The sequence below is a fragment of the Oryctolagus cuniculus genome, chromosome 2 (genome assembly GCF_051225735.1).
Source record: "Oryctolagus cuniculus isolate XC-2025 breed Fujian yellow rabbit chromosome 2, ASM5122573v1, whole genome shotgun sequence".
Classification (NCBI taxonomy): domain Eukaryota; kingdom Metazoa; phylum Chordata; class Mammalia; order Lagomorpha; family Leporidae; genus Oryctolagus; species Oryctolagus cuniculus.
The window spans coordinates 92,219,672-92,247,459 of NC_142868.1; the positions used below are offsets into that span (position 1 = coordinate 92,219,672).

The 27,788-nt window shown below is 36.1% G+C and overlaps 1 protein-coding gene across 1 annotated transcript in view; it reads left to right on the forward strand.

The window, feature by feature from the left end:
* Positions 1 to 27,788, forward strand: part of LOC138843052 (disintegrin and metalloproteinase domain-containing protein 32-like) — a 144,992-nt gene that overhangs the window by 60,378 nt on the left and 56,826 nt on the right. Inside the window, exons 7-12 of the mRNA XM_070068586.2 lie at positions 392 to 460; positions 3,277 to 3,348; positions 3,857 to 4,023; positions 13,525 to 13,606; positions 16,932 to 17,068; positions 22,344 to 22,521. Coding sequence (XP_069924687.1) covers positions 392 to 460; positions 3,277 to 3,348; positions 3,857 to 4,023; positions 13,525 to 13,606; positions 16,932 to 17,068; positions 22,344 to 22,521 — 705 coding nt within the window. The remainder of the gene's footprint in view (positions 1 to 391; positions 461 to 3,276; positions 3,349 to 3,856; positions 4,024 to 13,524; positions 13,607 to 16,931; positions 17,069 to 22,343; positions 22,522 to 27,788) is intronic.

The following is a 27,788-nucleotide window of genomic DNA, read 5'->3' on the forward strand; positions in this document are numbered from 1 at the left end:
GCAGGAGAGGGTTCTCCCACGGTAGCTGTCCAGCAGTTTTATCCTGAGAATGTACTCCCTCTCTTTTTAAATATTAATTTTGCCCTGCATAATACAGACTGTCCTGTTACTATTCTGCCATTTTGGAACTCTGAAAGTCTAGGCATTTTATTTTTTGTTCACAAATTGAAATCTGCAGATCTATTAAGCAATGTATATGACTTCATAACCAATATTCTTACTACTGTAGTCCATTGCCATTAAATTTGAAGAACTATACATTGATATTAACTAATTGAAAAAATAAGCACAACCATGTGCTGTAAATGCATGATAACAGCCTTAAGAAAGGGTTCAAAATACATGTCCTGAAATATTGCAAATTTTTATATGCTGCTTTTCCTTGTTCTAGCTAAAACCATCTGTTCCAGATATGTTTCCTCTTTATCTAGAAATATACATTGTTGTGGACAAAGCTTTGGTAGGTGTTTTGCTTTTTCCTTGCTTTTAAATATTTGATACAAATTTATGATTTTCCATAGCTTAAGAGTAACTAAAAGATTCCGATCTATTTACTAGCCTTTCATAGTAAGAACAGTGTAAAACTGTGATAATTGAAAAATAAGATAATCAGAATTAAACTAGTGTTATCACAAATGTTTCATTTTAAATTTTTATGTAACAGTCCTACAGAACAATAAAAGTTTTACTGGCCCTTCACATTTTAGAGCTTTTTCTGTTGTGACTCATACTATTTTTAATGGGGATCTGTAGTCAGAATGAAATTCTTTAAACTTTTAAGTCCTGTTATAAGGTGTTATGAAGAGCAAGCCATCTGTATTTTAGGAAATGTTTCTCTGTAAAAAAAATCATTAGGATAAAAATGATGATAATATAATTATATATGAGAACTGATTGCAATATTTGATTTTTTTATCATTTTGTGATACACATGTTTCAGTTCATTTTTTCATCCTGAACCTCTATATCCTTGATTTCCATAAATGATGGGAATTCTGAATCATTCAGAATCTTTGCGGTGATAACTTAGCTTGTAATCAACCAGGTATGGCGTTATTTCTCCTAATATTTAAAATATTTCAGGTAATAGGAATGAAATGTATTTTCTGGTGTTTATTCTGATGATTGGCATCCTTTGGAACATCACAGACAAAATCAATAGTTTTCCATATGAATTCTAATCAAAAGGTTGTAGAGCTTGTCAAATCCAGAGTTAGAGGAGAAATTTGGAGATGCATACTGAAATATTTGAATTATTAGTATTAAAGGAAAAGGACAGAGGGACTGTTTAAGATAAAATGGAGTTACTAAGATATTTAAGAGAAAAATGAAATTTTCAACTAAACATGACTAGATTTGTAGGGAATATTTTGGTTATATTTTTTTCAGTATTATGTTATAAAAATTTGAGGGTAGTTTTCAAAGCTGATATAAATTTTCTTGTTTGTAAGATATGTAATATTGGTTAAACATTCTTTCTCTCTATTCTTATGTTTATTTACATAACCTTTAATAAAGCATACACTGATCCAACTATGGAATTTCTGTTTCCAGATATTGGCATTTAATGAAGAATACAGATATTTTATTCAGTGACTTAATAAAAATAAATCCATAATTATAGCCCAGTAAACAGTGCCACCACTAGAGAAGCATGTTGTATTATAAAAATAGAGTTTAGAAATGGAGACCTCATAGAAACACACAACACTGTAACTTGAGCTACAGCAAGAGCAAACAAGTGGATATGTTCAAATATAGGTTTTCTTATTATTCAGGTGTGATGAAACAGAACAGTAGATGAATGTTATTGAAAGACAGTGTGGTAGTCATAGTTCCCAAGAGGAGGAAGTAGGTGGTCCCATGGGGAAGAACCAGAGGCAGTAGGGAGACAGAGAGTGGAAATGTGACCAAGAGCCTTAATTGTGGTTCCCCTGAGAAGGAACAGGCAGGAAAGGGTATGCAGGTCCATGAGGATTGGCTAGTTTGAATAATTTCACTGGGCTCTGTGGTATAGTGAGTATTCCTTATTGTCTGGATCTGTCTCTGTGATGATCAGTACTGGCTAATAGTTTCTTAAGTTTGAGAATCTATTGGAAGAGGGGGCTGGTATGTAGGATTTGAATTGTTTGGCTTGGATATGAAAGGTTTACTTGAAGGTATACTATCTTGGAATTCACTATCCCCATGAAGGATGGTCAGCAAGGCCCCAAGATGCAGAAGCACAGGGAATACAGAAACTAAAAAAGGATGGTTAATGCTGTGGGTCACATGATGAATACAGGAAATGAGTAATGGGTGGAGGGTAAGGCCAGGGATGACTGTGCAAAACTTTGCTTTGTAATTGTGAGCAAAGGTTCTTTTCAGGAAACTGCAAGAAGTTTAGTTTGTTTAATAAATGGAGTTCACAGAAAGACATAGAAATAGATGAATTAAAGAATTCATATATTTGGATTCTATCCTAAAGGCAACAGCAATTTTTAAAGCAGAGGTGTGCCATATTTATATTTTAATTTTAGAATCATCACTTTGGTAATAGTATAGGGGCTAGATTTCTGGCAGGAAAATTGCAGAGGTAACCATATAGAAGATATTATTCTAGTAGTCAAGGTGAAAACTTCAAACCACGAATCTGTCTTGTGTTATCTCTCTAGGCCACACCCATACTTGTCCATTCCCACCTTGCCTTCTTAACCTTAGCAACCACTAACCTCTTGTCCTTTGCTATTTCACAAACATTTCATCAATATTTATAAATATTATATATACAGTATGTATCATTTCAAGATTTCACACCTAACATGATTTTCTTAATATTTTCCCAAGTTCTTTATATAAACAGTTCAGTTCTGTTTTATTGCTCAGTAATATCTCTCAATGTTTATGCTCTGAATTATAAAACTGCTTAACTACTCAAGAACATAGGATTTTTCAGTTTTAGGATATTATTAATAAAGCTGTTAGGGATGTTCATATATAGGAATTTTTTGTGAGCCATGTTTTCATTTCTTTGGAATAAATGCTCAGGAGTGCGATTCCTGGGTCATAGAAAAAGTTCGTTATTTGTTTTTACAGAAGTTACCAAGCTGTTTTTCAGAATGGTTGTACTATTTTACATTCCCCACAGCAGCATATTTATGTTTAATATCTTATTTTGAACAGTTTAATGTCTTATTTTGAACTTTTGGACCTCAAAGTAGCCTCAAACCTCTGATAGCATATAGAAAGTAGCCTAGAAAAACATCATGTGAATATGAAATTAATTTTGTTTTTTAGTATGAATACCTGGGCTCTGATAGCATGATAGTAACAAATAAAGTCATTGAAGTTATTGGCCTTGTAAATTCAGTAAGTATTTCCTTTTTCATATCAGATAATTTTTTATTTTGGAATTATGAGTTGCATTATCTTGAAGTAGTATTTCTGAATAATTAAATCATTTATATATAATGAGTATGGAGTTATAAAAATATCAATTTAGTATCTTTACATTCAATATTGTCCATAGCCCCCATCTATATTCCCACTTAATTGAGATCTTTTGCTTTTTAGTTGTTAAACTTTTATGGTGGAGCATTAAGCCCTTGATTATAAGTTAAATTAAAAATAAGTTATCACAAAAGGAAAAATGAAATAAAGTGAGATGGAAGGTGAGTGGGAGGAAGAGAGGGCAAGGGACAGGGTGAGGAAGGGAGTATCATTATACTCTTAGAAATGTATGTATGAAGTATGTTGAATCTGTTAAAAACTTAAAAAACACTAAAAATGAATTTTGAAAAATAAAAAAACATTTATTTTATTTTATCCAAAAATAAATAAAGATTAACCTTGCACGTATTATGTCTTTTGATTTTAGATGTTTACCCGATTTAAAGTTACTGTTGTGCTGTCATTATTGGATTTATGGTCAGATGAAAATAAAATATCTACAGCTGGTGAGGCAGATGAATTACTGCACATATTTTTAAATTGGAAAAATTCTCATCTCACTTTTAGGCCTTATGATGTTGTGTATCTATTCATGTAAGCATGATGTTTCAATACTCCTGGAAGGGAAAAAAATCTATGATAATGAAATAATGATTTGATTACTATAGGAAACTGTTACTCATGTATGGCTATTTATACTTTGAATTTGAATTATGTGTGTTATTCCGACCTCATGCTCATTTTCTAGTTGTCAGACAGCATAAAAAGATTACTCACATTTATTTCTTTGCTCATCAACCTTATACAAAGAGACTGAGATTTTCAGAGACTAAGCCTTCTCATGTCTCTTGGATGTAGTGATGTTAGTTTGAACTAATAACTTGTTAATTTAAAAAAAAACACAGCAGTGAAGGAATGAAAAATGGAGAGAGGCAACTCCATACGTTATTATTAAGGAATAAACCTGAGGGGCCATCAGCCACAGGGATCGAAGAACTCTTGCTCACAGGCTAAGAAGGTTTTATAGGGTAGGATCAGGAGGAACTTTCCAGCTAGGCTAGTTTTTCGTATGCAGAATGAAGCAGCTCTGACTTTTGCAATTAAGTAACTTGGGGATGGGGTATTTGTCAAGCAGAAATTGAAGCATACTTAATCAACACATCTCACTTCCGTCTTGCTAGGCCCTTGGGTGAGGCTGTGAGCACACTTGTGATTGAATACTTTCTGTGTGTTTGTCCTTCCCCTTCTTCCCAGAGTTTTTTTAGTATGGAAACAGTCTATGTATTCATTCTCTGGCTGCTTCCTGCTAAACAGGGGTGACTATATTTTGGAGGGTGGGGAGTGGGATTTGTAGGGATTGTAGCAGAAGCCTAGTGTTTGCTGGGTCTTAGTCCACCCGAATGAGGATGGACTGGGTCCGAAGAAAGGTAAGTGCGCCGCTCGCCCGTTCCCCAGCCTCCCAATCCCGGAGACAATCAGATGCAGCGGGGAGTCAAGTCAAGCAAGCAAGAACTCTGTTTATTGGCACATGGCAAAGCCTTTTAAAGCACAAGACCACATGATTACTGGGGCAGGGCTTAAGGACCAACCAATTACTTAAAAGGTCATTTTACAGGGCGACTTTTTACAGGACCAGCCATATGTCTGTACACTCATCATATGTTGTCACCTCCCCTGATGCTGCGCGGCCAATCAGCTTTGGTGGTAAACGACTTTGGACACCGCCCACCTTACTTCCATTGGGCGCTGTCTTTGAATTGCCACGTGTGCCTAATTTCCCTTCAGCCACCATCTTTGAATTGCCTCCTGTGCCTAATTTCCCCACAGTGTTAGCATGATCTCTTATCACAGCCTAGGCTATGGAAGTGATGTGGTTAGTGACTAGGAGGTCAAATAAAGGAAGAAGCCAGCTGAAGGATAGGGGTAACCAGGACAGCTATGAGGTGGAAGATGGCATCTGATCTCCATCTCTCCTACTGCTTGGGGCCCTTGCAGACCAGGCACAATTTTTTAGTGAAGAAACAGCATTCTTCCTGTAGAAAAACACAAAGCCCCCCCTTTTTTTCTGCAGTTAACATTAAGGCCTCTTTCTATTTTGGACCACAACTGTAGGTAAGGAATTAATTGATCTTGAGTATTATCCAATTGTGAAGCTGTCTCTTTGAGATTTGCCTTTATTGGAGTGGAGAGCGGGACAGTTTGAGCTAAATTGGAAGAGCCTAGTCCAAGGGCTGATGTGATCCCTGAGGCAGCTATGAAGGGAATTGCTAGGATTGCTGTCTTCAGTATGAAATTGGTGGCTTAAAACACAGGGAAATTTGATCTTTGTGTGTGACCAAGAAGGGTGAAGCAATATTTGCAGGATGCTCATATATATTAAATATTTATACACTGTATATTAGCTTCCACAAAGCAGGGAAAACATATTTGTCTTTGGGTAACCGGCTTATTTCACTATGCGTAATGGTCTCCAGTTGCATCCATTTTGTTGCAAAAGACAGGGTTTCATTCATTTTAACTGCTGAGTAGTATTCCATTGTGTTTATATACCACAGTTTCTTTATCTGGTCATCAGTTGATGGACATCTGAATTGATTCCATATCTTAGCTTTTTGAGATGATTGCTATAATCATGGAGGTACAGATAATACTTTCATACGGAGATCTCATTTCCTTTGATTAGATTCCAAGGAGTAGAATAGTTAAGTCATATGGTAAATCTATTTTCAAGGAAATGCAAATAGAAACCACAGTGAGATTTCACCTTCCCCTAGTTAAAATGGCTGTTATTCAAAAATCAAAAAATAACAAATGCTGGTCAAGATATCGGGAAAAGGTACCCTAATACACTGTTGGTGGGAACATAAACTAGTACAACAGCTATGGAAGACAATATGGGGATTCTTCATTAATCTGAAAATAGATCTACCAATGGGAAATTTTTTTGCAGTCGATAAGCCTGTTAATTTCCAATTTTCTGAATATGCATGTAACCCAAGGAAAGCAAAGTTAGATTCTGTGCAAATATTAACTCTGACTTATTCCTAGTTGTAAGACTCCTGTCAAAGCAGTAAGTTCAGCCTTTGGAACCAGGGTTATATGGAAATACCTGAGCTTCTTCCACTGTGCTATAGCATGTCTCTCTAACTCTTCCATCTTTAAAACTACTGCCATCAGCAAATCACACAACATCTGTATGTTTCAAAGGTTAATCTCTTAGGTCAGGTATGCTAAAATACACCTGCTATTTATTCCAATGAGGAAATGCAATCTAGTCCTTTAAAAGGACTCTTACAGACACAATATGTATAGCTTGTTAAGTTAATCCCTGATCCCATACTTGAGAATCTATGTTTCATTTCGATTGGAAGATCACCCAAACTGGGGTCTGCTTGAATGGTTGCTTAAGAGAAGCATCCCAAAATGATAGAAAATTGCTTCTAAGGAAAGGAATTGGACATTAAGACATTACCATAAACTGTTGAGATATTAGAATTTCCTCTTTTTAACACACTAAAGGAAAATTAAACCTTTGAGAGTGAGATTTACCATGAACTCCAATGGAAAGTTAACACAGAATGACTCCTGATGTCAGTTTAACAAATTAACACTCTTACTTGTGATTTCAGTAATCAGCTGGGGCTCTGGACATGAGATGCCAAGTTGTGGAAGCCTCTTGAATCCTCAGACCTCATCAATGTTCAGACAAGACCAAGAGTGAAGTGAGAGTACTCTTTTCAGAGAGGAGGACAATCCCTTTTCAAATGATCACTTCTGTTGCACTGGGGGCATGAGTCAGGGGTCCTTTATGGAGGAACACTCCTTATGCCAGTGCCCTGGGTTTTCATGCCTCCTGGGCTGATTATGAAGTCCCTGGGCAATGTTTAAAGCCATTGCTACCCTAAGAGTCCGCTGCCTGGAATGGTTTCCATGTTGAAGTACCCTTTCCTCTTTAGCCTTGTTTTATCATCAAACATTTTTTATTTTATTTTATTTTTTTTGACAGGCAGAGTTAGACAGTGAGAGAAAGAGACAGAAAGGTCTTCCTTTTTCCATTGGTTCACCCCCAAAGTGGCTGCTACAGCCAGCACCTTGCGGCCGGCGTGCTGCACCGATCCAAAGCCAGGAGCCAGGTGCTTCCTCCTGGTCTCCCATGCAGGTGCAGGGCCCAAGCACTTGGGCCATCCTCCACTGCCCTCCTGGGCCACAGCAGAGAAATGGACAGGAAGAGGAGCAACCGGGACAGAATCCGGTGCTCCAACCGGGACTAGAACCTGGAGTGCCGGAGCTGCAGGTGGAGGATTAGCCTAGTGAGCCACGGCGCCGGCCAATCATCAAACATTTTAAATGTTACTCTAACTGTTCAGCTCATGGGTATTTGTGGTCTCATGGCTTGAAAATGTACCCTTAGAAGCTAGTTCATAAGGTTGAATGCAGAACTATACACAGCTGAATATGTTTGAAAACTTAGGAGTAAAAAGTAGACATGGCTCGCCAGGAACCTTGATATGTTTAAATATGTGACTTAAATAGCTTTCTATGAGATCTGGTATCCCAGAATTTCTTTTCTATACTCCAAGCTGGGTTTCTCTATTCCAGCCTTCTTTGGGGCTCTCTGCACATTGATATAGAGCAGGAATATTAACCTTAGGCTGCCCATATAAAATTGTTTCCTAACCACACACCGAGGGTATCTGGCCACTAGAAAGTGATCTGCCAGCATTGCTAAGGTACCCTATGGGATGCACTGTTTGACTAGTCATTACCTGGGGTCTTTCCAGTGCCCCTAGTATTTGTGGACTGTCTTCCAGTGCTAGAGTGTCTGGTTTCTAGAGGATATTAAACTTCATACCTGGGAGCTTATGCTCCAGGGTGTGAGAAGCCATGGTAGAGCAGAGTGCAGCATTCAGCGTTCAGTGGAACCCTGAAGCTCCAGCACATTGAGCTCCCATGGGGCCTTATACCACCCCACCTAGATTATCCAAGCCCTAAGGGACCTTTAACCCAATGCATCCACGCATCTTCACATGCTGGAGCTGAGAAATAACAGTGATTATATTTCTCAATGCTAATCCCTGCACTGAGGGAGGGCTTGACTATGTATGGATTATTGGTTCCCATCTGTTTAGCAGAAACCACATTCCAATGTCAGGAACCAAAATCTAATTGCATTTTAAACCTGCTTTCCTCACAGATATTAGTCATCCCAAAGCAGAAAGATTGCATTGGCTAACAAGCTCCAACTGTGAATAGTCTCATTGTCATGAAAACATGGTGGGCTCAGGCCTAATGTTTAATGCCAGCAAGGAGGATCCTTACTTCCACTAGAGCAGGAAATCCCACCTCCTCAGCAGCAGGTATAGCAAATTCTGCCATAGCAAGAAGCACTGCCTCAGCCAGATATAGCTACTAGAAAAGAGAAAATGCCTCATTGCTCCCTCCTTCTGTTAGCAAAAGGGATTAGTTAAGAGTCCATATTGGAAGACAAAGTTAGGCCTGCGTATTCTTCAGGAATTATGGGTCAGTGCTAAGATACGACCTGTCCCACAACAATCTCTAACTTTGCAGAAGCACATTGCAGCCAACAGGTGCACACTGGGGCACAATGTTCCCAGCCCATGGATGGTGACTTAAAATTACCAGTAATTCCAAAGTTTTCTGTTTAAGCTTAATGTTTCCAGCCTGAGTATGGCCTACAAAAGGTATGAAGACAAAGCACAAAAGCATGAAGATTCACATTTCAAAAGCTTACCCAAGACTCCAAGAGCAGAGGAAGAAAAAGCAACCTTTTAAACTAAGCAAGCTGTTTCTACAAGGCAGTTTTTCCAAAATATGGAAAGACTCCAAGCAAGAAGAAATGGGAATTTATTCACCCACTGCTATTTTAGGTGTTACAGACTCCTTGCTGGCTTGCCATTTGCGGGGGCGTGGGGGTCTCCAATCGAAAAGGAAGCAAAGTTGCTAAGCCTTCACTCAACAAGGCCACTAAGCCTTTGCTTGAGTTTGCCGCACTTCTGCATCCCAGTGACTCAGCGTTTCCAACAATCCAAGATGGCCCCTGGGGGAGGTACCTAGCCTGACAGGAGACTTCTGTATTCATGAACAGTATGTGTCCTCGGCTGTGATTGGCCCTTGAGGGTGTGCCCGGCTCGTGTCCTGCCTTACCTTTCAGCTGGTTGGCTCTGTTCCCCTGTGCCCTGGACAGCCCCCTTTCTGTGTCTATAAAAGCTCTTCCCCTCCCAATAAAGTCAAGAACCCAGCTACGCCCTGGGCGTTGACTGATCTCCCCACTCTGGTGTGGTTCCTTTGCCGCCAACACTCATCATCCCGCTCGGCCCCTGAGCTCCCCAGGCTGGCCCTGAGGAGCTCCATGAGACCTGCTGCCCCGTGACGAGCAGCAACCATTAGGATGTAGGCAATGAATATATTAAGTTTTCGTTCAGGTCTTTGTCTTTCCTTAGAAGTACTGGAATAGATTCATATGTGCAAATAGGAACAGAGTTTATTTGGCAGTGAGGAATAAACATACATTCATGTATGAGTGTGGACTGTCTACACAGAAAAATAACCAAAGAATTGCCCACAAACTAGAGATTAAAGGAAAAACTTCTGTGGTGGAGGAGTGTACACAAGGGTGGTACATTTGAACATGTGCTCCGATGGAAGAAAACAGGAACAGTACCTCTAAGTAAGGTTCAAGGTGGAAGAAGAACAAATGATTGAGATAACCTCTAAGTGAGGTCTTTGGTGGAAAGAGAATACAAGAGTGGTACTAAGCAGGGACTGTGATGGAAAACAAACTCTTTCCCACCTTCCACTTCTTTTTATAAAGGAATGGTGTAACAATCATAAATGTAAATAGAGTGGGATCTTAGCAAGCACCCCCCTGGTTCCTGGATGTAACCTTGCAAAGTAAGCATATCAAATTGACAGTTAAAAGAGATACAGTTACATTGCAGGGTACAAGAATTCCAGGTCACCTCAAGTAACTTTCTGCCTAATCACTGGCTCTGGTCCAACCACAGATGTTACAGTAACTTAGAGAGTGGATCAGCAGATGGGATCTTACTCTCCCATTGTCCCTCTGTGTCTGCTTTTCAAAATAAAACAGAACTACCATACAATCCATCAGTATTACTACTACATAAATATCTAAGAAAAGACATCAACATGTTGAGTAGATATTTCAGCACTATTCACAGTGAAGCTTATGGAGTCAATCTAAATGTCTATCATTGAGTGAATGAATAAAAAAAATCTTGTGTATACACAATGACAGACTATTTATATTGAAACATAAAATGAAGGAAACACTATCCAACTGTAGTTTCTAATTCTGTGGTTTATCTTCACCATTCACTTTTAATCTATGTTCCCATGTGAAAATAGGTCCTGACTGTTGACACACAACTTAATACTTTATCCCTTTTAGTATTTTTTTGTTCCACTTAATAATATTGGTTGAACTCTGTAATTAACGCACAATTATTCTTAGGTGTTTAAATTTTACTGAAAAGTGATCTCTGTTAAATATGAGAGTTGGAATAAGAGAGGGAGGAGATGAACAGTTTAGGACATGCTTAATCAGACTTGCCCCAAATGGTAGAGTTAGACACGTTCCAGGGGATTCCAATTCAGTCCCATCAAGGTGGCATGTACCAATGCTATCTCACTGGTCCAACTGATCAATTTCATTTCACAACTGATCATAATGATAGGTCTAAGAGTCAAAAGGATCACATAAACAAGACTAGTGTCTTCAAATACTAACTGAGAGAGAATGATCCAACATTGAAGCGGGATACACAGCAGACTCATAGAGTGGCAGATGTCCTAAACAGCACTCTGGCCTCAGAATCAGCCCTTAAGGCATTTGGGTCTGGTTGAAGAGCCCATGAGAGTATTTTAGGCATGGAAAGCCAAGACACTGGCAAAAAAAAATCTAAATGAAAGATCTCTGCGAGTGGGATCCTGATCCCAGTAGAAAGAATGGGCCGTCAAAGAAGGAGGTATCTTTCTCTGAAGGGAGGAGAGAACTTTCACTTTGGCTGTGACCCTGTCTGAATAATATCTAAGTTGGCGAACTCAAAAGGCTTCCATAGGCTTGGCAACTCATGACTAGTGCCTAGGAAGATTACTAATGCCATAAACAAGAGTGTCAATTTGATAAGTCAACAACAGGAGTCACTGTGCACTTACACCTCATATAGGATCTCTGTCCTTAATGTGTTGTACATTGTGAATTATTGCTATTGCTAGTACTCAAACAGTATTTTACACTTTGTGTTTCTTTGTGGGTGCAAACTGTTGAAATCTTTACTTAATATATGCTAAATTGATCTTCTGTATATAAAGAGAATTGAAAATGAATCTTGATGAGAACAGAATAGGAGAGGGAGCAGGAGAGGGGAGGGTTGCTGGTGGGAGGGAAGTTATGGGAGGGAGAAAAGCCATTTTAATTTATAACCTGTACTTTGGAAATTTATATTTATTAAATAAAAGTTTAAAAGTAAGAACAGAGTTTATTTGGCTTTACTTGGAATGCTTTTCTGGAATGTTTGCTGTAGGTAGCACTGATTTTTAAAAAAATACATTCAACTATCCAAAGCTTTTACTTGGGGAATTTAGTATGTTTACCTTCATGATCATTATTGATAAGTAATGATCTTTTTATTTTGTTATTTCATTAATTTCTTTTTGTTATTTTGTAGGTCTTTGTTAACTTCCTATCTTCTTGTTTAACATTTCGGTTTGGTGGTTTTATATAATGATAAGCTTCCAATCTTTTTTTTTTCATTTTATTTTGTGAATCTGCTCTAATGAGTTTTGCATATTTATGTGTTTCTTTTTTTTAACTTTTATTTAATGAATATAAATTTCCAAAGTACAGCTTATGGATTACAATGGCTTCCCCCTCCATAACTTCCTTCCCACCCGCAACCCTCCGCTTTCCCACTCCCTCCCCCCTTCCATTCACATCAATATTCATTTTCAATTCTCTTTATATACAGAAGATCAGTTTAGCATATATTAAGTAAAGATTTCAACAGTTTGCACCCACATAGAAACACAAAGTGAACAATACTGTTTGAGTACTAGTTATAGCATTAAATCACAATGTACAGCACATTAAGGACAGAGATCCTACATGAGGAGTAAGTGCACAGTGACTCCTGTTGTTGACTTAACAAATTGACACTCTTGTTTATGACATCAGTATATTTATGTGTTTCTATGCTGATAGTTATTGCCTGGTTAATTCTTGTGTAGAAATCCCTTAAGCATTGGCTGTAAAGCAGGTCTGGTGTTGATAAATTCTATTAACTTTTCCATTTTGGAAAGTCTTTATTTCTCCTTAATTTTTTAAGAAAACCTTAGTTGGGTATAATGCCATGATGACAGTTTTTATATTTGGGTACTGTGAGTACATTATTATGTTCTCTCTTGTCCTGCAAAGGATGCTTTGGATTTCTGTGTCTTGGATTTGTGAATGTTTGACTATAATATTCTGTAAAAGGCTCTTTGTTTCTGTTTTAGTCTATTAAGAGGCCATTCATGCTTCCTGGATCTGGATATCCAAATCTTTTATCCAAGATTTGGAAAGTTTTCAGTGATCATTTTATTAAATAGATTTCCTACATCTCTTGTATCATCTTTTCCTTCTAGAATACCCAAAATGTGAGAGTTCGTAAGGCCCAGAATCAGAAATGAAATGGTAATGTGATACATTAAAGGAATTTCTATGAAGAACTATTGAGTTTTTCTATGTGGCAGTGACAAATTCTGATCTATAAATTAAAACTTTTTATTGTCATTCAATAAAATGTTTTATATCAAAGGCTTTTTTAACCCTAACCAAATAAAATGAACTCACCAAAGCCATCAAAATCTCAGATGTATTGGATGTTCAGAGAATCCAATGTATTTAAACCAATTGCATTAACAATATCTTCAAACTTTGAACCAAAGGCACATGGATTGATTGTCCCTCAATTATACTTTAGAATGTGATTTTATGAACCACATACTTATTTTAGTAGAAATTATCAAGTTTAAATTGTTCAATACAGTGATTTATTTTATTTATTTATTTAGTTATAAGGATTATCCAGACTATGTGGGTGCAGTGTTTCCTGGAAAGATATGTGCTACTGGTTATTCTGCAGGAATTGCAGTGGTATGCAATTATTTATTTTTCTACATTTTACACATTTTAAAATTATCGACAAATTAGTGTATGTTTTATACTGCTTACATTTGTTTTTATCTAGAGATTGTATTTGTCTTGCATTACTGCTGAAATTTTGAAGCTTGTAGAAAGAAAAGTATTTTTAGAAATATTAGTTGCAATTAACTGTAACTAGAAGTGAAAGTGGGAATAAAATATTGTAAATACTCATACATTCTTTAATACATTGAATAATACATCCTGGAAAATTATCTGTTAAGAAACTTTCTATAACTCCAGATTTTTAACTACAGACATAAATTGGGGAAATATTCTTATAGAAAAAAATAGTTAAAATCAAAATAAGTACATAAAAACATAATAAAATCCTTTAAAAATGTTTCAAACATCTGAAAGACAATATATAAAAGAAACTTTTAAATGTATATTAAATGTTTATATTTATTAACATGTACAGAAAATTGTTGGTAAAATTAAATGCATCACTGAAAGATGATGTAGCTCTATGAGCCTTTATGCCATCCTACTATTGATTTTTGAAATAAGATTTATTTTTTCATTTGAAAGTCAGAGTTACAGAGAGAAAGGGATACAGAGAAAGAGGAATATTTCTTTTTTAAAAAAATTTATTTGACAGAGTTAGACAGTGAGAGAGAGAGAGAGAAAGAAGGTCTTCTTTCCATTGTTTCACCCCCTAAATGGCCACTACGGCCAGCTCTGCGCCGATCTGAAGCCAGGAGCCAGGTGCTTCCTCCTGGTCTTCCATGCAAGTGTAGGGTCCAAGCACATGGCTACATTGTACAGTGACATTTTGAACGACTACTGAAATGGTTGGGAAAAATAAGTGTAACTCATATTCAGTGAACAAATACTGCCAATCTGATTTTTGAGAGTCTTCCTATAATTGATATGGTATGATAGGTTATGAATCGCTTGCAATATGTCTTCATTTACCAAGGTCCACTTACCTATCTTTCATTTAGACTTTCTTATCATAAACAAAACTTATTGCTCTCAATTTTCTGAACACTTAGCAAATCCATTATTAAGTACCTATGGATTAGTGTGCTTCTGGCCATCTCTTTTTTGAGCAAAGTGAATTTCCAGAAGTATTAAAGGAACTTACGTGTACTTGGTCTTTTGAAGGTTATGATGTCCACATCTGACTATTGCTAGTATATCTTTCTGAACCAAAAACTAGGATTATACTTTTCCCTTCTCTTTATAAAGTTAATATTTGTTGGATGTCATAAAAAGCAACTGAGTTAGGCATAAAAGGGAACATGATACCACAGGAGTCTAAGATACCTGCTTATATAGTTTTTTCTTGCTTCCAAACCTTTTTTTTTTTTTTTGTGAACATAGAAGGTTATGGGCTTAGGATCAGAAAACATATACTTTATAATGAGCCATTCACTTGGTTATTTGGTGTCTCCTGGTCAAGTTTCAAACTTTCCTGAGACAAATGTTAAGCCAGGAGCTGCTTATAGAATACTGGAAATGATTTGGAGCAAGTTATAGCAATATGCCATGTTGCTTCTAATTTCAAAATAAAGTTATGAAACCTAGTTTTTTCTGTTCTACTGGGCAATATAATATATTAAACAAGTATAATTTTAGAAGAGATATCTTGATATGTCCCAAAATACTGTATTACACAATCTCAGGACATTGTCCAATGTGATAAATTACTGTACTTTTGGAAAATTTGCATACATTTTTGCTTAAACATTTATGATGTTTGCCACTTCTTAAATACAAGTTCTAGTAATCATATTATAATCACAATTAGTGGGCAAGAATGAAGTTTTTGGGGGATATAAAGACAATCAGAGTCTCTTTGGGCTATATTATCACAGAGCCAAGAGATGAGCATTGACATAATACACATCCCCTATGAAAAGCCTTTTTCAAAGAAAAATTGCTTTTGATTTTTTTTTTGTTAATGGATGAAAAAGAGATTGGTAAATCAGCTGCTACATGTAAGTTGCCAGAAGCTATGTTGATTTACTCCAGTAAAGATACCGTTTGAGAATTGCAATGTGATTGCCATCATCACACCAAATTAAATCTGTGATAATAGAGTCCTCTAGTTTTCATTTGACTTTTACACTAACCAAATAAGTATGTTAATTGATGATGTGATATTCACATTACTACTACAAAAATCGTATTTTGTTGGTGGCACTGATCTATGTAGTTCCTTTAGGGATGCCATATAATTTGAGTTATCACTTTGGAAGTAATTTCAGGGCTGCCCTCTGGATGATCCCTATCATGAGAGCCATAACTCCATTTATCACAGAATGAACTTTTTAATTTTGCTAGTATTTCTGTTCCATATATAATACTGAAATGGGAAAACAACAGTCAATATATATCTTTAATTGTTTAGGATTTACTCTTGGGATGAACTTGAAACTAGATCTTGTTGACACTTGCTCAATTTGAGCCTGCATTTAGACCAGCGAATTGGACTAAAGTGATGCTCAGTTTTCTAGAGTAACTTCAGTTCTTACTTAGAATCCAATTAACTCAAAAAGTCCTAGATAGTTCCTTTTCTTATGCATGTAGTCATTCTGATTGGTGACCACAGGTCCCTCTGGGGAATGACTGGGGGAGTAATCACAGCTTCACTTCTGACTGTGTGGCAGGTGCCTTCCTTAAAGGCCATTTATTCAGTTGAGAATCCTTGAGTTGTGACCTGATTTTGTTCTGGGAATCTCTATAAAATTACTCATGTTAAGTTTTTTCCATTAGACTTAAAACACTTAAAAAAAAACCTTCAATATATTGCCCATATATTTTATTTTTGGGGTTCTTTAAGTAAATACCAAAATCCTTATAGGTCAAAGTATTTTGATCACCTCAAATTTGGCCATTTGGGGGGTGAACCAACGGAATGAAGACCTTTATCTCTGTCTCTCTCTCTCTCACTGTCTAACTCTGCCTGCCAAAAAAAAAAAAAAAAAAAAAAAGAAATTGGATGAAATGAACACTGTGGTCTATATAGCCAAAAAGCTGTTGTAAATTTGCTTCATCAGAGTCATTTTATATGTTATGGGAGCTCCCTTAAATTTGCTAGTCATTCACTTGTTAAATTATGACAAAGCTTGGCATAATCTTAAAATGCTTATACCTCAGTAAAATCACATAAGAAAAATTTCATCTTCTTGCCTGCCCAAAGAATCATACCTTTCTATATTCTGAAATATCTGTTTAAAAAGCAAAAAATGTTCAGAATTAGAAAAAAATATTTTTACTACAACTTAATGAATTGCCTTCACTTGAATCTTCTTTGCTGCTGTTATAGTATCCCAAGGAGATGACTTTGGAGGCATTTTCAGTTGTTGTCTCCCAGATGCTGGCACTCAGTCTGGGGATATCATATGATGATCCAAAGAAATGTCACTGCTCAGAAGCCAACTGTATAATGAATCAACGAGCTATGTAAGTTTTTTAAAGGACTTTGATTGGTCATTTTAATTTTGTTTTAAATACTTGAAATGCAAAAAATTAGTATTTACTTGTAACATAATTATAAATTAACCAATTTAACTAAAAAATTCCCATAAACATATAAGTTAAAATGTTAAGTGTATGGAGCTAACTTTACCATTAAAGATAATCAAAGAAAGCAAATATAAAATGTCATATATATTAGCAGAGAAAATTTCCTTAGGATACATATTTTTGGTAAAAGTCCTGTGTAAGGATACTTCGAAGAGTATTGGTAGGACATACAAAGAATTTTTGTTTTTGCTTTTGTGGGGAGCAACTCGGACTAGACTAAGTTACTGGAATTAAGACTTATTCTATGCATCTGCTCTCCCACAATATGGCACTGGGAGAGGAGTAAAAACAACTTTTACACAGCTGCCTCCAGTTCAATCAGTAACCTGCAGGAGCTGATCCCGCTCCTGATTGGAGGAGAGCAGCGTACTCGGCGTGTGGGTAGCAGAGTTGGGATTGGTGGAAGAGGACTATAAAGGAGGAGAGAGCCAACATGCACCAGGAACATCTATCTGAAGGAACACCTGAGCAGCCCCCGAGAGAGCCGGCTGGCGGTGTGCCGCTCCCCCGCGGAAGTGGGGAAAGTGGCAGGGGGAACCACCCTTCCACGGAGGTGGAAGGGACGGTAGCCAACCCGGGAAGAACCAGCAGCAAACCCAGGGAGGGCCGAGCAGACAAAAGAACAGCGCAGGGTCCTGTGTCATTCTTCCATGAAGAGGGGGAGCGACAGCTTTTAGAGTAGTTTACATTGTGGAAGAATACCAAAACTATCCAAAGAATGAAAAGTGCAGTTGGAGACAAATATCAAGTATATAGTATTTGTGTGGTTTTGGAAAATGAATTGATCTTGCTTAAATTTTTGTTTTTCAGTGATTATAATCATTCCCATTCTCTCAATTTAAAAGGTGATGTAAGAAAAAGTTGGGAAAATTAAAATATATATATATATATAAATATATAGTTATATAAGTATGTGATGGATTAGCTAGTAAATTTATAAATCTTACCAATAACCTTAGTCAAAATAAGGCATTAGATAAGATCTTTACAAGGTGCCTTTAGTATTCCTTGGTTTTTATTTATTGAATATGGCCTATGATAGGTATTACCTGTTCATTACTGAAGAACAGTGACAAACACAAAGTGAGAATAAGGCATTAATTTTTGAAAACATAATTTTTTTTCATAGTTATTCCTGTAATTGTATTAAGGATCAGATAGAACAAACATAAACATATACATATTTAACATATGTATATATACACAAGTATTTATAATAAAATTTGCTCTGAAATTATTATAAATACACATACTCATCTATGGGTATATAATGAATATATACTGACCATATAGATGCACAAATGGAAATAATACACATAATTTACAGACACACAAGTATGTACACACACATGATGGTACTTGAAAACTTTTTGGAAAATGAAATTGTACGATAAGATTATTTTGATGCAAAAATTTAAATTCATACATATGAGAATTCTCAGAAGGTTCATGAAAAATGTGTAATTAAGAAAAGCCATGCATGAATTTCAAAAATTTGCACCAAAATAAACCTTTTAAAATTCCACTTTCATTAGCTTTTTCAAGAAATCTCCATATATATATAATATTAATACTCTATATAGTAATATTCTCAACAATATAATATTCTCAAAATATGAAAGTTACTACTGTGAGCTCGTTAATTTGACTGTTCTCAAAAATGCTATGGGCCGGTGCCACGGCTCAATAGGCTAATCCTCTGCCTGCGGCACTGGCACACCAGGTTCTAGTTCCAGTCGGGGTGCTGGATTCTGTCCCGGTTTCCCCTCTTCCAGGTCAGCTCTCTGCTGTGGCCCAGAAGTGCAGTGGAGGATGGCCCAAGTCCTTGGGCCCTGCACCTGCGTGGGAGACCAGGAGAAACACCTGGCTCCTGGCTTCGGATTAGCACGATGCGCCAGGCGCAGCGTGCTGGCTGCGGCGGCCATTGGAGGGTGAACCAACGACAAAGGAAGACCTTTCTCTCTCTCTCTCTCTCTCTCTCTCTCTCTCACTGTCCACTCTGCCTGTCGAAAAACTAAAAAAAAAAAAAAAATGTTATGATAAAATGTGTATGTCACCCAGAGTCAAGTATTAATGTTAATAAAACTAATACATTATATGAAAAATCTCTTCATGGTATATTTTCATAAGAAACGTGACTTAGACTTAGAGCAGCCAGAATAATAGGCATGTAGCATGTAGTATAGAGGATTGCAGGTAGTCCAAGTTATGTCTGCTGCCGAACTTGCTTTACAAATTATGCACCAGTTCTTATCTTTGTAACTTGCAGCAATTCTGTATTCATAACCATAAGATGTCTGGTACACACTGAACTCACATCCCAGGTTCTGGAAACCTTGTTATCACAATATAACTCCCCTGTCCTAAATCTGCCCAGCAACGCTCATTCCCATTATTCCTCCACCCTTTAAGTGCCTGTTGAGTTTAGATTGTACCATCTAAGTTGCTTAATCAATGAGGGACTAGTGGAAGAGACCTCAGTGTGGTAGGAAGAAAACTAGCTGTTTCTGAGGGAAATGTCCACTTCTACCTGCTACTCACCTCTCTCAAGCTCAGGTAACAAATGCCTCATTTTATGTTTCCTTAATGTTTCTTAGTCCATCATTTGGTGAGTAGGTGGTCTCAGGTGGATTTTATTCCCACCCATTATATTTACTAAACAGTTTATATGTGTAAACTCATCTGATTCTCACATCTATATAGCATTGATTCTCACATCTATATAGCATTGATTATATTATTTCTGATCTTACAGATGAGATTCTAAGTCATAAAAAAGATATTAATTACCATGGTCAGACAGTTTTGTTTAGGACAGACCTAGGTTTTTGAATCTATTAGTAAATCATTAGATTTGTATAATGATTTTTATGATGCTTAAAATGGTTTAATATATAATATTATAATAATATAGTATTATAACTCATGATTTGTATAAGACAAAAATTATCTTAATTTTTATAAAAATATAACTATCACAAGATGTTTCATTTCCATGGTGCATCTCATAATTTTGTTAATTCTCAAAGAAGTCATGTAAGTTAGGCAAATATTATTATTTCCATTTAACGTGTTAAAAAAACCTGTAGTACAGACATATTAAGTGACCTTACATGTTCATTTTAGAACAAGAGAAGCATTGTTAAAATGTTAATTTAGAATCATAGCCACATGTATAAATTTAGTTCACCCACATATATTATGTAGATGAATTATATAATTCCCAGAAACAAATGTCATAGTTTTATCTTTAAAAATTTCATCACCTCTCAATTTTCATGGTAAGATTTTCACAAACTATAGTCTGTAGAAAAGCTTCAATTAAAATCTAATAAGAACTGTTTTATTGTTACATAATGTTCTAGGATGAATTTTTGCATTAAATGTACCTGAATTTGAAGTCAAAGAAACATCCCCATATCCCTTTCACCACTCCCAGCCACTTGTTACCACCATTCTAGTCTCTACTTCTATGAATTTGACATTTTATGGATTTTGTATCTCATAAATGAGACCATGATGTATTTTTCTGTTTGTGCATTGATTATCTTGTTCAGCATAATACTTTTTAGGTTAATCTGTGTTATTACAGATGACAGGATTATCTTCTCTTTAATGTCTGAATATTCTTGTGTATACCAGTGGTTTCTTGATATTAACAGGACCCCCATTCCCATCCCTAACCCTAGAATACCAATATTCATAGATATTCACTTCAGTTACATAACTTGATGTAGGATAAGTTGAGAAACCCAATTCTGAAAATATGAAATGAGAAATTCTCCAGAATCTGAAAGTTTTTAACAGTGTCAAAATCTGACATTTCAAGTGGTCAGTTCCATATCAATCTCATGTAATAAAATGAATGTTCTTTAAAAACAGTGTATAAAAGTTTATTAGGGAATATATATATACATATACATATATATATGTATTTATATAATGTGCATATGAAAAAGAAATTTCACATATTTAAGGTGTCTTATGTATATACAGATATTACAACATAAAAAATCTGAAATCTGAAACACTTTGAAAATATTGAATGTTTTTAATTAAGGATGCATATTAAGCTACCCACACCCTCCTATATACTTTAAGTTATCTCTAGATCAGTAATCTCTAGATCAGTTACAATAAGCGACATGATATAAATGTAATGTAAATAGTAGTAATTGTAGTTTTAAGATAATAATTACAGGAAAAATTTCTGTACTTATTCAGTGTAGATGTACTTCTCTTAAAATATTTTCTATTTGCTGTTCATTGAATCCATTGTGGAATTTGCAGATATGGAGGGCCAACTGTATTTAACACAACTTTCTTTTTCATTCATCAGTTGATGGAAACATAGGTGGAATCAATATCCCAGCAGTTGTACACTTGTGCAGCCTGGTGGCAATAGTTTGTACTCTACTGATATTTGAACATTGCTAACAAAAAAGATTTTAAAAGTTTAGAAAATTATGAGGTGATGTATTATTCTAAGGTTTTTGTGTATATCAAAATTTTAGATAGTATCTATATAATTTAAAAATATGTTAAATATGTGGTATTTATATCCAAAAAATAACTATGTGAGTACTCATTCTGCTAGTTTACGAACTGACTTTTGAACTTTGTTGTAAGGATTAAATAATCAAATATATGATATCATAGATGCTCAATTAATGCCAGTTTCCTCCTTTTCTTATAGATTTTTACTACAAACAAAAACACACAGAATATGGATATAGTCTCTAAAGTTGTCTTTATTAATAGTAAATGTCTGTAATTAAATAAAATATACAGTTTCTCTGAAATGTATGAGGAAGTTCAGGGTTAAGCAGAGTATAATTTGGGGAATTAATTTTTTTGCTAGTTGGCTGTTAATTTTTGTTTGGAGCAATATCTGTTGAAGTCCTTTGCCTGTTTTTAAATTACATTATTTGATTTTTGTTACTGAATTGCACTTAGTTTTTTTAAAATAAAGATGTATATTATAGTGACCAAAATCATATGACCTCCTGCCAAATGAATTTGGCCTCTAAGCACATGTTGTTAATATTTCTTACTGCTTATTAAATTTTGACTATCTCAAACTTGTGTATGTAATATAGAATTATGTTTGCAGAAGTATATTGGCAATGACATTTTATGGATTAATCTTTAGGACATCCAGTGGTGTAAAGACTTTTAGCAGTTGCAGTTTGATTGACTTTCAAAGTTTCATTTCAAATGAGGGTGCCAGCTGTCTTCAGAATAAACCACAAATACAAAGACAGGCGAAAGCAGTCTGTGGCAATGGCATAACAGAGGGCTCAGAAATCTGTGATTGTGGAACTGTGCAAGTAAGTCTTATAGCTATAAATGTTAAGTAATAAGTTTGTTATTTTAGTTGATCTATTTTTAATAAATGCTTTGAAAAGTTTTAAATATACTACAAATATTATCGAAGATAGGGCAATAAGGGAATCTAGCAAGTGCTTTTTTATTTCAAATTAAACATATAAGAATAATATCTTTCCAATCTCTACTTAAACTTTGTGTATTTGTATGTGTTTATTGAAGATTAGTGTGTCAACAGCTCATCACTTGACCATTAGGGTTTTACTTCACAGTGGAATCAGTAGTGTGGTGGGGGGAATCTGTTAATACTGCAATCTCAACATGAGGTAATTTTAGCATTCGTCTCATTGGAAAGTCCAAATAGTACAATGAAATGCAAAATCCTAGTCTATAATACTTACAGATCATACAGCATTCATGGCAATCTGCTGTAAATATGGTAGTTTCCCTTGATTAAAGATAGGTAGAAATTTATGAGGTTTGTTACAATCATAGTGTTGAATGACTTCTACTCACATTACATTGTTTTAATTATGCTGTTTAACTATTTGGTAGAACAAGCCCTCCCTTATTTTTTAAAACAATTTAAAATGTAACTATATTTTTATTACTGCTTATTTATTTCTTCAAGAGTATTTTTTTACTAGAACCCTTCTATTTAAGGTATAAAAAATTAACTATTTTAAAATTTCAGAATAGTTTTAAATTAATAAAATGATAATTGTGAAATAGTACAAAGAGTTCTCTTATGTTCCACACTTAGATTCCCCATTTTTAACATCCTATACTATTATGATGTATTGGTCCTAATTAATGAACCATACCCAGCTTCCCCTACTTTTTAAAAATCTTGGCACTCTCTATCTATCCCACCCATGACAGCCTCTGGTAATCTATATTATGTGTTCAGATTGAGTTTTTTTTTTCCTTTTAAGCTTTAATTATAAGGGAAACATTACATATTTGTCTTTCTGCATCTGTCTTATTTCACTTAATATGATGTCCTTCAGTCTATCCATTTCCTGTAAAGGCAGAATTTCATTCCTTTTTATGAAAGACTGGTGCCCATTATACTATGCATATGTGTGTCTGTGTTGTATAACGTTTTCTTCATTAGTTCACCTGATGATGAACACCTTGGTTTATCCCATATCATATCTGCTGTGCACAGTGCTGTGATACAGGATGGAGGAGGTATATCTTTGATACCATGATTTCATTTCTTTTGGATATATATCTACAGTGGATTTGCTAGGTCATATGGCAATTCTATTTCCAGTTTTTAAAGAAATTTATATACAAGTTGGGAAAATAAAAGTGTACAGAAAAGCAGTACTTATCCAAAGGCAAAAGGATAGTACACACTCAGGAAATAACTGAAGGCAAGCTTGAGAGAGAGAGAGAGAGAGAGAGAGAGAATGAGAAACAAAAATCCAAACTGCACACACAAAAAGGACACCTCAACAATGTTCAAGCTCTCCTTTCGTATTACTGGAGGCACTGAGGGGTAGTGTCAAGATTGGGCTTTAACTGAATATTCTAAAAGGGGTTGGAGTATGGGACATGTCCTGAGGATCACTCATTTCCTTGCCCTTATTTGAAACATTGGAAGTGTTATGGCATCAGGTGCATAATGAGTGGGAATGCTCCCATAGTAACTTTATTATAATAACCTTATTAGGATGCAAAGGTTATCATTGTGAATCATCCTGTAGCCATATTGAATATTTACAGCTGGTGTTGATTCTACATTTGCAACATTGTGGAACATGTACTTTCCACTACATAAAAAAGGGGAGGGAGACTTCATAGTGCTCTGAAGCTGAGTTTGGGTGATGCACGAAAACAGTTGGGTGGTGCACAGAAAGGGGATTTATGTTAGAGCAGGTGGATTCGTGTATTGAGACAAGAAAACCAAGACCTCTTAATAGGAAATAGTCTTTTATTATGCCAGCAAAATGCCCAGATGTAATTTCTTATCCAAAATCCTGAGCCCTAAACATAGAAGGGTATTTCCTTATAATTGGTTTTAGCCTCTTTGTCTTCTTTATATGATTGTGTGCATGCATTTGATTGGATATTCTAGTGTTACTTGGTGGCCACAGGATGGATAGGATACTAAGCATGTGAATGTGGTTACTGAAGATGTTTCTTCCACACACATACTGAGCTGTTTGCTGTCTGACCAGGGTTAACATTGTTGATTTGTACTAACAGCAGAACCTGAGATGGCTCCACATGAGCAGATAGGGGCTGCAGTTGAAGAAGCATTCATTGGCAAGCAGTTAACAACTACATTTCATTCCCAGGATAGATGCCTTCCTTTCTCTTCTCCTACCTTGGGAAGTTTCTACCACAGCTTTAATCATGTCAGTTAGAAACAAGTTTAATTAAAAGTCGGAGGCCTCTGCCACATTCCCCTCTTCAATGTTCAGGACCCTTCTGGGTCAGAGAGCATCTTCCTTGTTTACAGACTGAAATTTTTATAGCATTGTGACATGTAGCTGTTTTTCTTTTTTCCCCAGCTAAGATCTTTATGAGCTAGAGACAGTTTTTATAAAAAAAGGCACAAGACCAGTAAAAGTCAGACAAGCCCTGAACATCATACTTATGCACCTATAAGAGATTTGAATCCACTAAAAGTTAAAAACCATTCTCCAAACAAGTCTCTGGAGTTTTAGCATTTCCAGGTCTGGAACAGAACATGGGTTACCTTCTGCATTTGATCAGTAGTAATTTATGATCTTGTCCTCATAATCTATTTGTATATAATAGTTGCTTAGATTAATTTTTTAACAAAATTTACCTTCAGAATCAACTAAATAATCTAGGGTTAGATGATATTTGTATTTAGTATTGCACATTTGAGTATGTTGTTTGGCCAATATATTGAGAATTCTTGCAGCTTTATTAGTTATAATCTTGACAACAGCCTGTAACCTGATGATGAAGTTTAATGTGTAAATAGGAATAGAATATCCCCAGGACCCATTGGGTTGTTTAGGTTGAAGATGGTGAAATTAACTGGGTTACAGGATCCCAAATGACAGTCTGATAGAGCACTGCCCTTTTGGATGAGTGTGATCTTGTCAGTACCTTGCCAAGTGGTCCATGAAACACACCCCAAGAAGGACAGTTGGAGGCTACAATTCTGAGGCACTTTACACATGTATCTATCATTGAACATGTACTCTCACTCTCACAACAGGCATCCACGTAGGCTGTGGCAGCTAGCCTGTACCAGCACCTTCTTAATTTTTGTGTAAAAGTGACGTGACTCATATTCCATGTGTCAAAAGGATTGACATTGGCTATTTGTGTTGGTAAATTCAAGTTGTGGTGAGATCCTGGCCTGATCAGGTCATGTGAACAACATGACCCGTAAGGTCAAAATTACATTTATATGGAATTTATTTTTCATAAAACAACTCTAACTAGAAATCAGTGATATCAACCTGAGATCTATTAAATGATTTTATGTCCCAGGAAGACAGGCAGTGTTGCTGTAAAACAGTACCTCTTTTTTTTAAGTGAATTTTATATTTATAATATCCAGTTACAGCTGAACCAAATTAGCACAAGAATCATTACCCTGGCTTTTTATGTGTGAGATTGTTATTTATCCAGTATGTCTCCTAAATTTTAGATTGAATTTGAGCCTAGTTGTTTTTTTTTTTTTTTAACCTAACAAGCCCCTTAGGCCAAAACTAGTCAACAGCCAGATACCTGGAGCTAATTCTCAAACATGTTCAGGCAGTTGCAAGACAGGTCCCAAAGGTGACTGTGGGCCAAGGGCCAGTGTGCCACATGGATGAGAAGCCCATTGGAGATTTTTAACTTAGATTTAGGAGACATTAAACTTACATTTAAGTATCACTGCCCCAGGCTGAGGGAAAGGTAACTTTCCTCTTTCACTCTCAGCAAAGGGGTAGAGTTAACACACCACAAGCCAAAGAGAGGAAAAAATAAGTTTAAACTAACTCTCTCTCTCTCTCTCTGTCTCTCTCTCTCTTTTAAAGAAGCCACAGCCAACGGGGAGGGAAGTGGGGTTAACCATTTAGGCCCTTATGCAAGCGCAACAAAAGTTTGGTTTTATAACCTAATGATGGATTTTAGGTTGTAAAAACAAAATGATATATATCAATTTCATACCGTATTGATAATTTGAGAGTTTTATGGATCCATTTAAAAGTCCCAAGGTCAGAGGCTCAGTTGAGTCAAGAGAGCCCCTTTAACATTTTAGAAGTAATTTTAATTAATTTACAGAGTAAACTTTTTGTCCTAGAGGAAATTGAGGAGGGGAAGGAGAAAAAACAGGAAGAACTGGACTCCATTCATTTATAATCCCAGTCTGAATACAGATTGTGTGCTAAGTTCTCAGCTTTTTGAGCTGCCTACCTGGTGTATTTTTTTCCATGAAACTATGTAACCTTGTTTACCACTCTCTTACATCACAACTCTTTTTGCACAGAGACAAGAACCTATTTTACCTGGCCTGCTAGGTGCACTTTTTCCCATTAAGCCATGGAACCTTGCTTATAAGTTTTCTGTCTTACATCAAAACTATTTATTTAGTTATTTAGTTATTCATTTTTCATGGAGACAAGGACCTATGTCACCATCTGCACTAACAGTAACATGTCACCAACCTGTACCTTAGAGTTGTGATTTCATCTTGGTGCTTTACTCCAGTGTCTTACAAGATTACTAGGCAACTCTGGGAGTTGATTAGGTTCCCCTTCTGCCATTTGTGGCAGGTCCTCCAAATCAATTGAACCTGGGTTCTTACCTGTTCCAATGGGCAGTGCTCCTGAGAGAAGTTCCTGTGCCCACTGAGTATCATTGTGCTCCCAGGGTTGGAATCCTTGGATACAAGGGGAGAGCCACTCCCCATGGAACAAGTGTTCCATTGGTGCTCAGGGAGTTCACTCTACCCCGACGCTAAGTGCCACACACCTCTGGAGACAAAGGAGGTGAAAAACCCACTGTCTGATCCTGGACAAACTCCAGAAAAAAGAAGGATTCTTATATTGAGACTAGACATCAAGGCATCTTGAGACAAGACACCAAGGGGTCTTGGTGTCAAGTCATAGATTTATGTCCTTTATCCGTTTTGAATATATTTTTGTGTGAGGTGTAATGGTCCTGTTTCATATTTCTGTATGCAGAGATCCAGTTTGCACAGCACCTTTTGTTGAAGAGACTGTCTTTGATCCAGGGAATGATTTTAGCTCCTTTGTCAAAGATAAGTTGGTTGTAGATGTGTGGA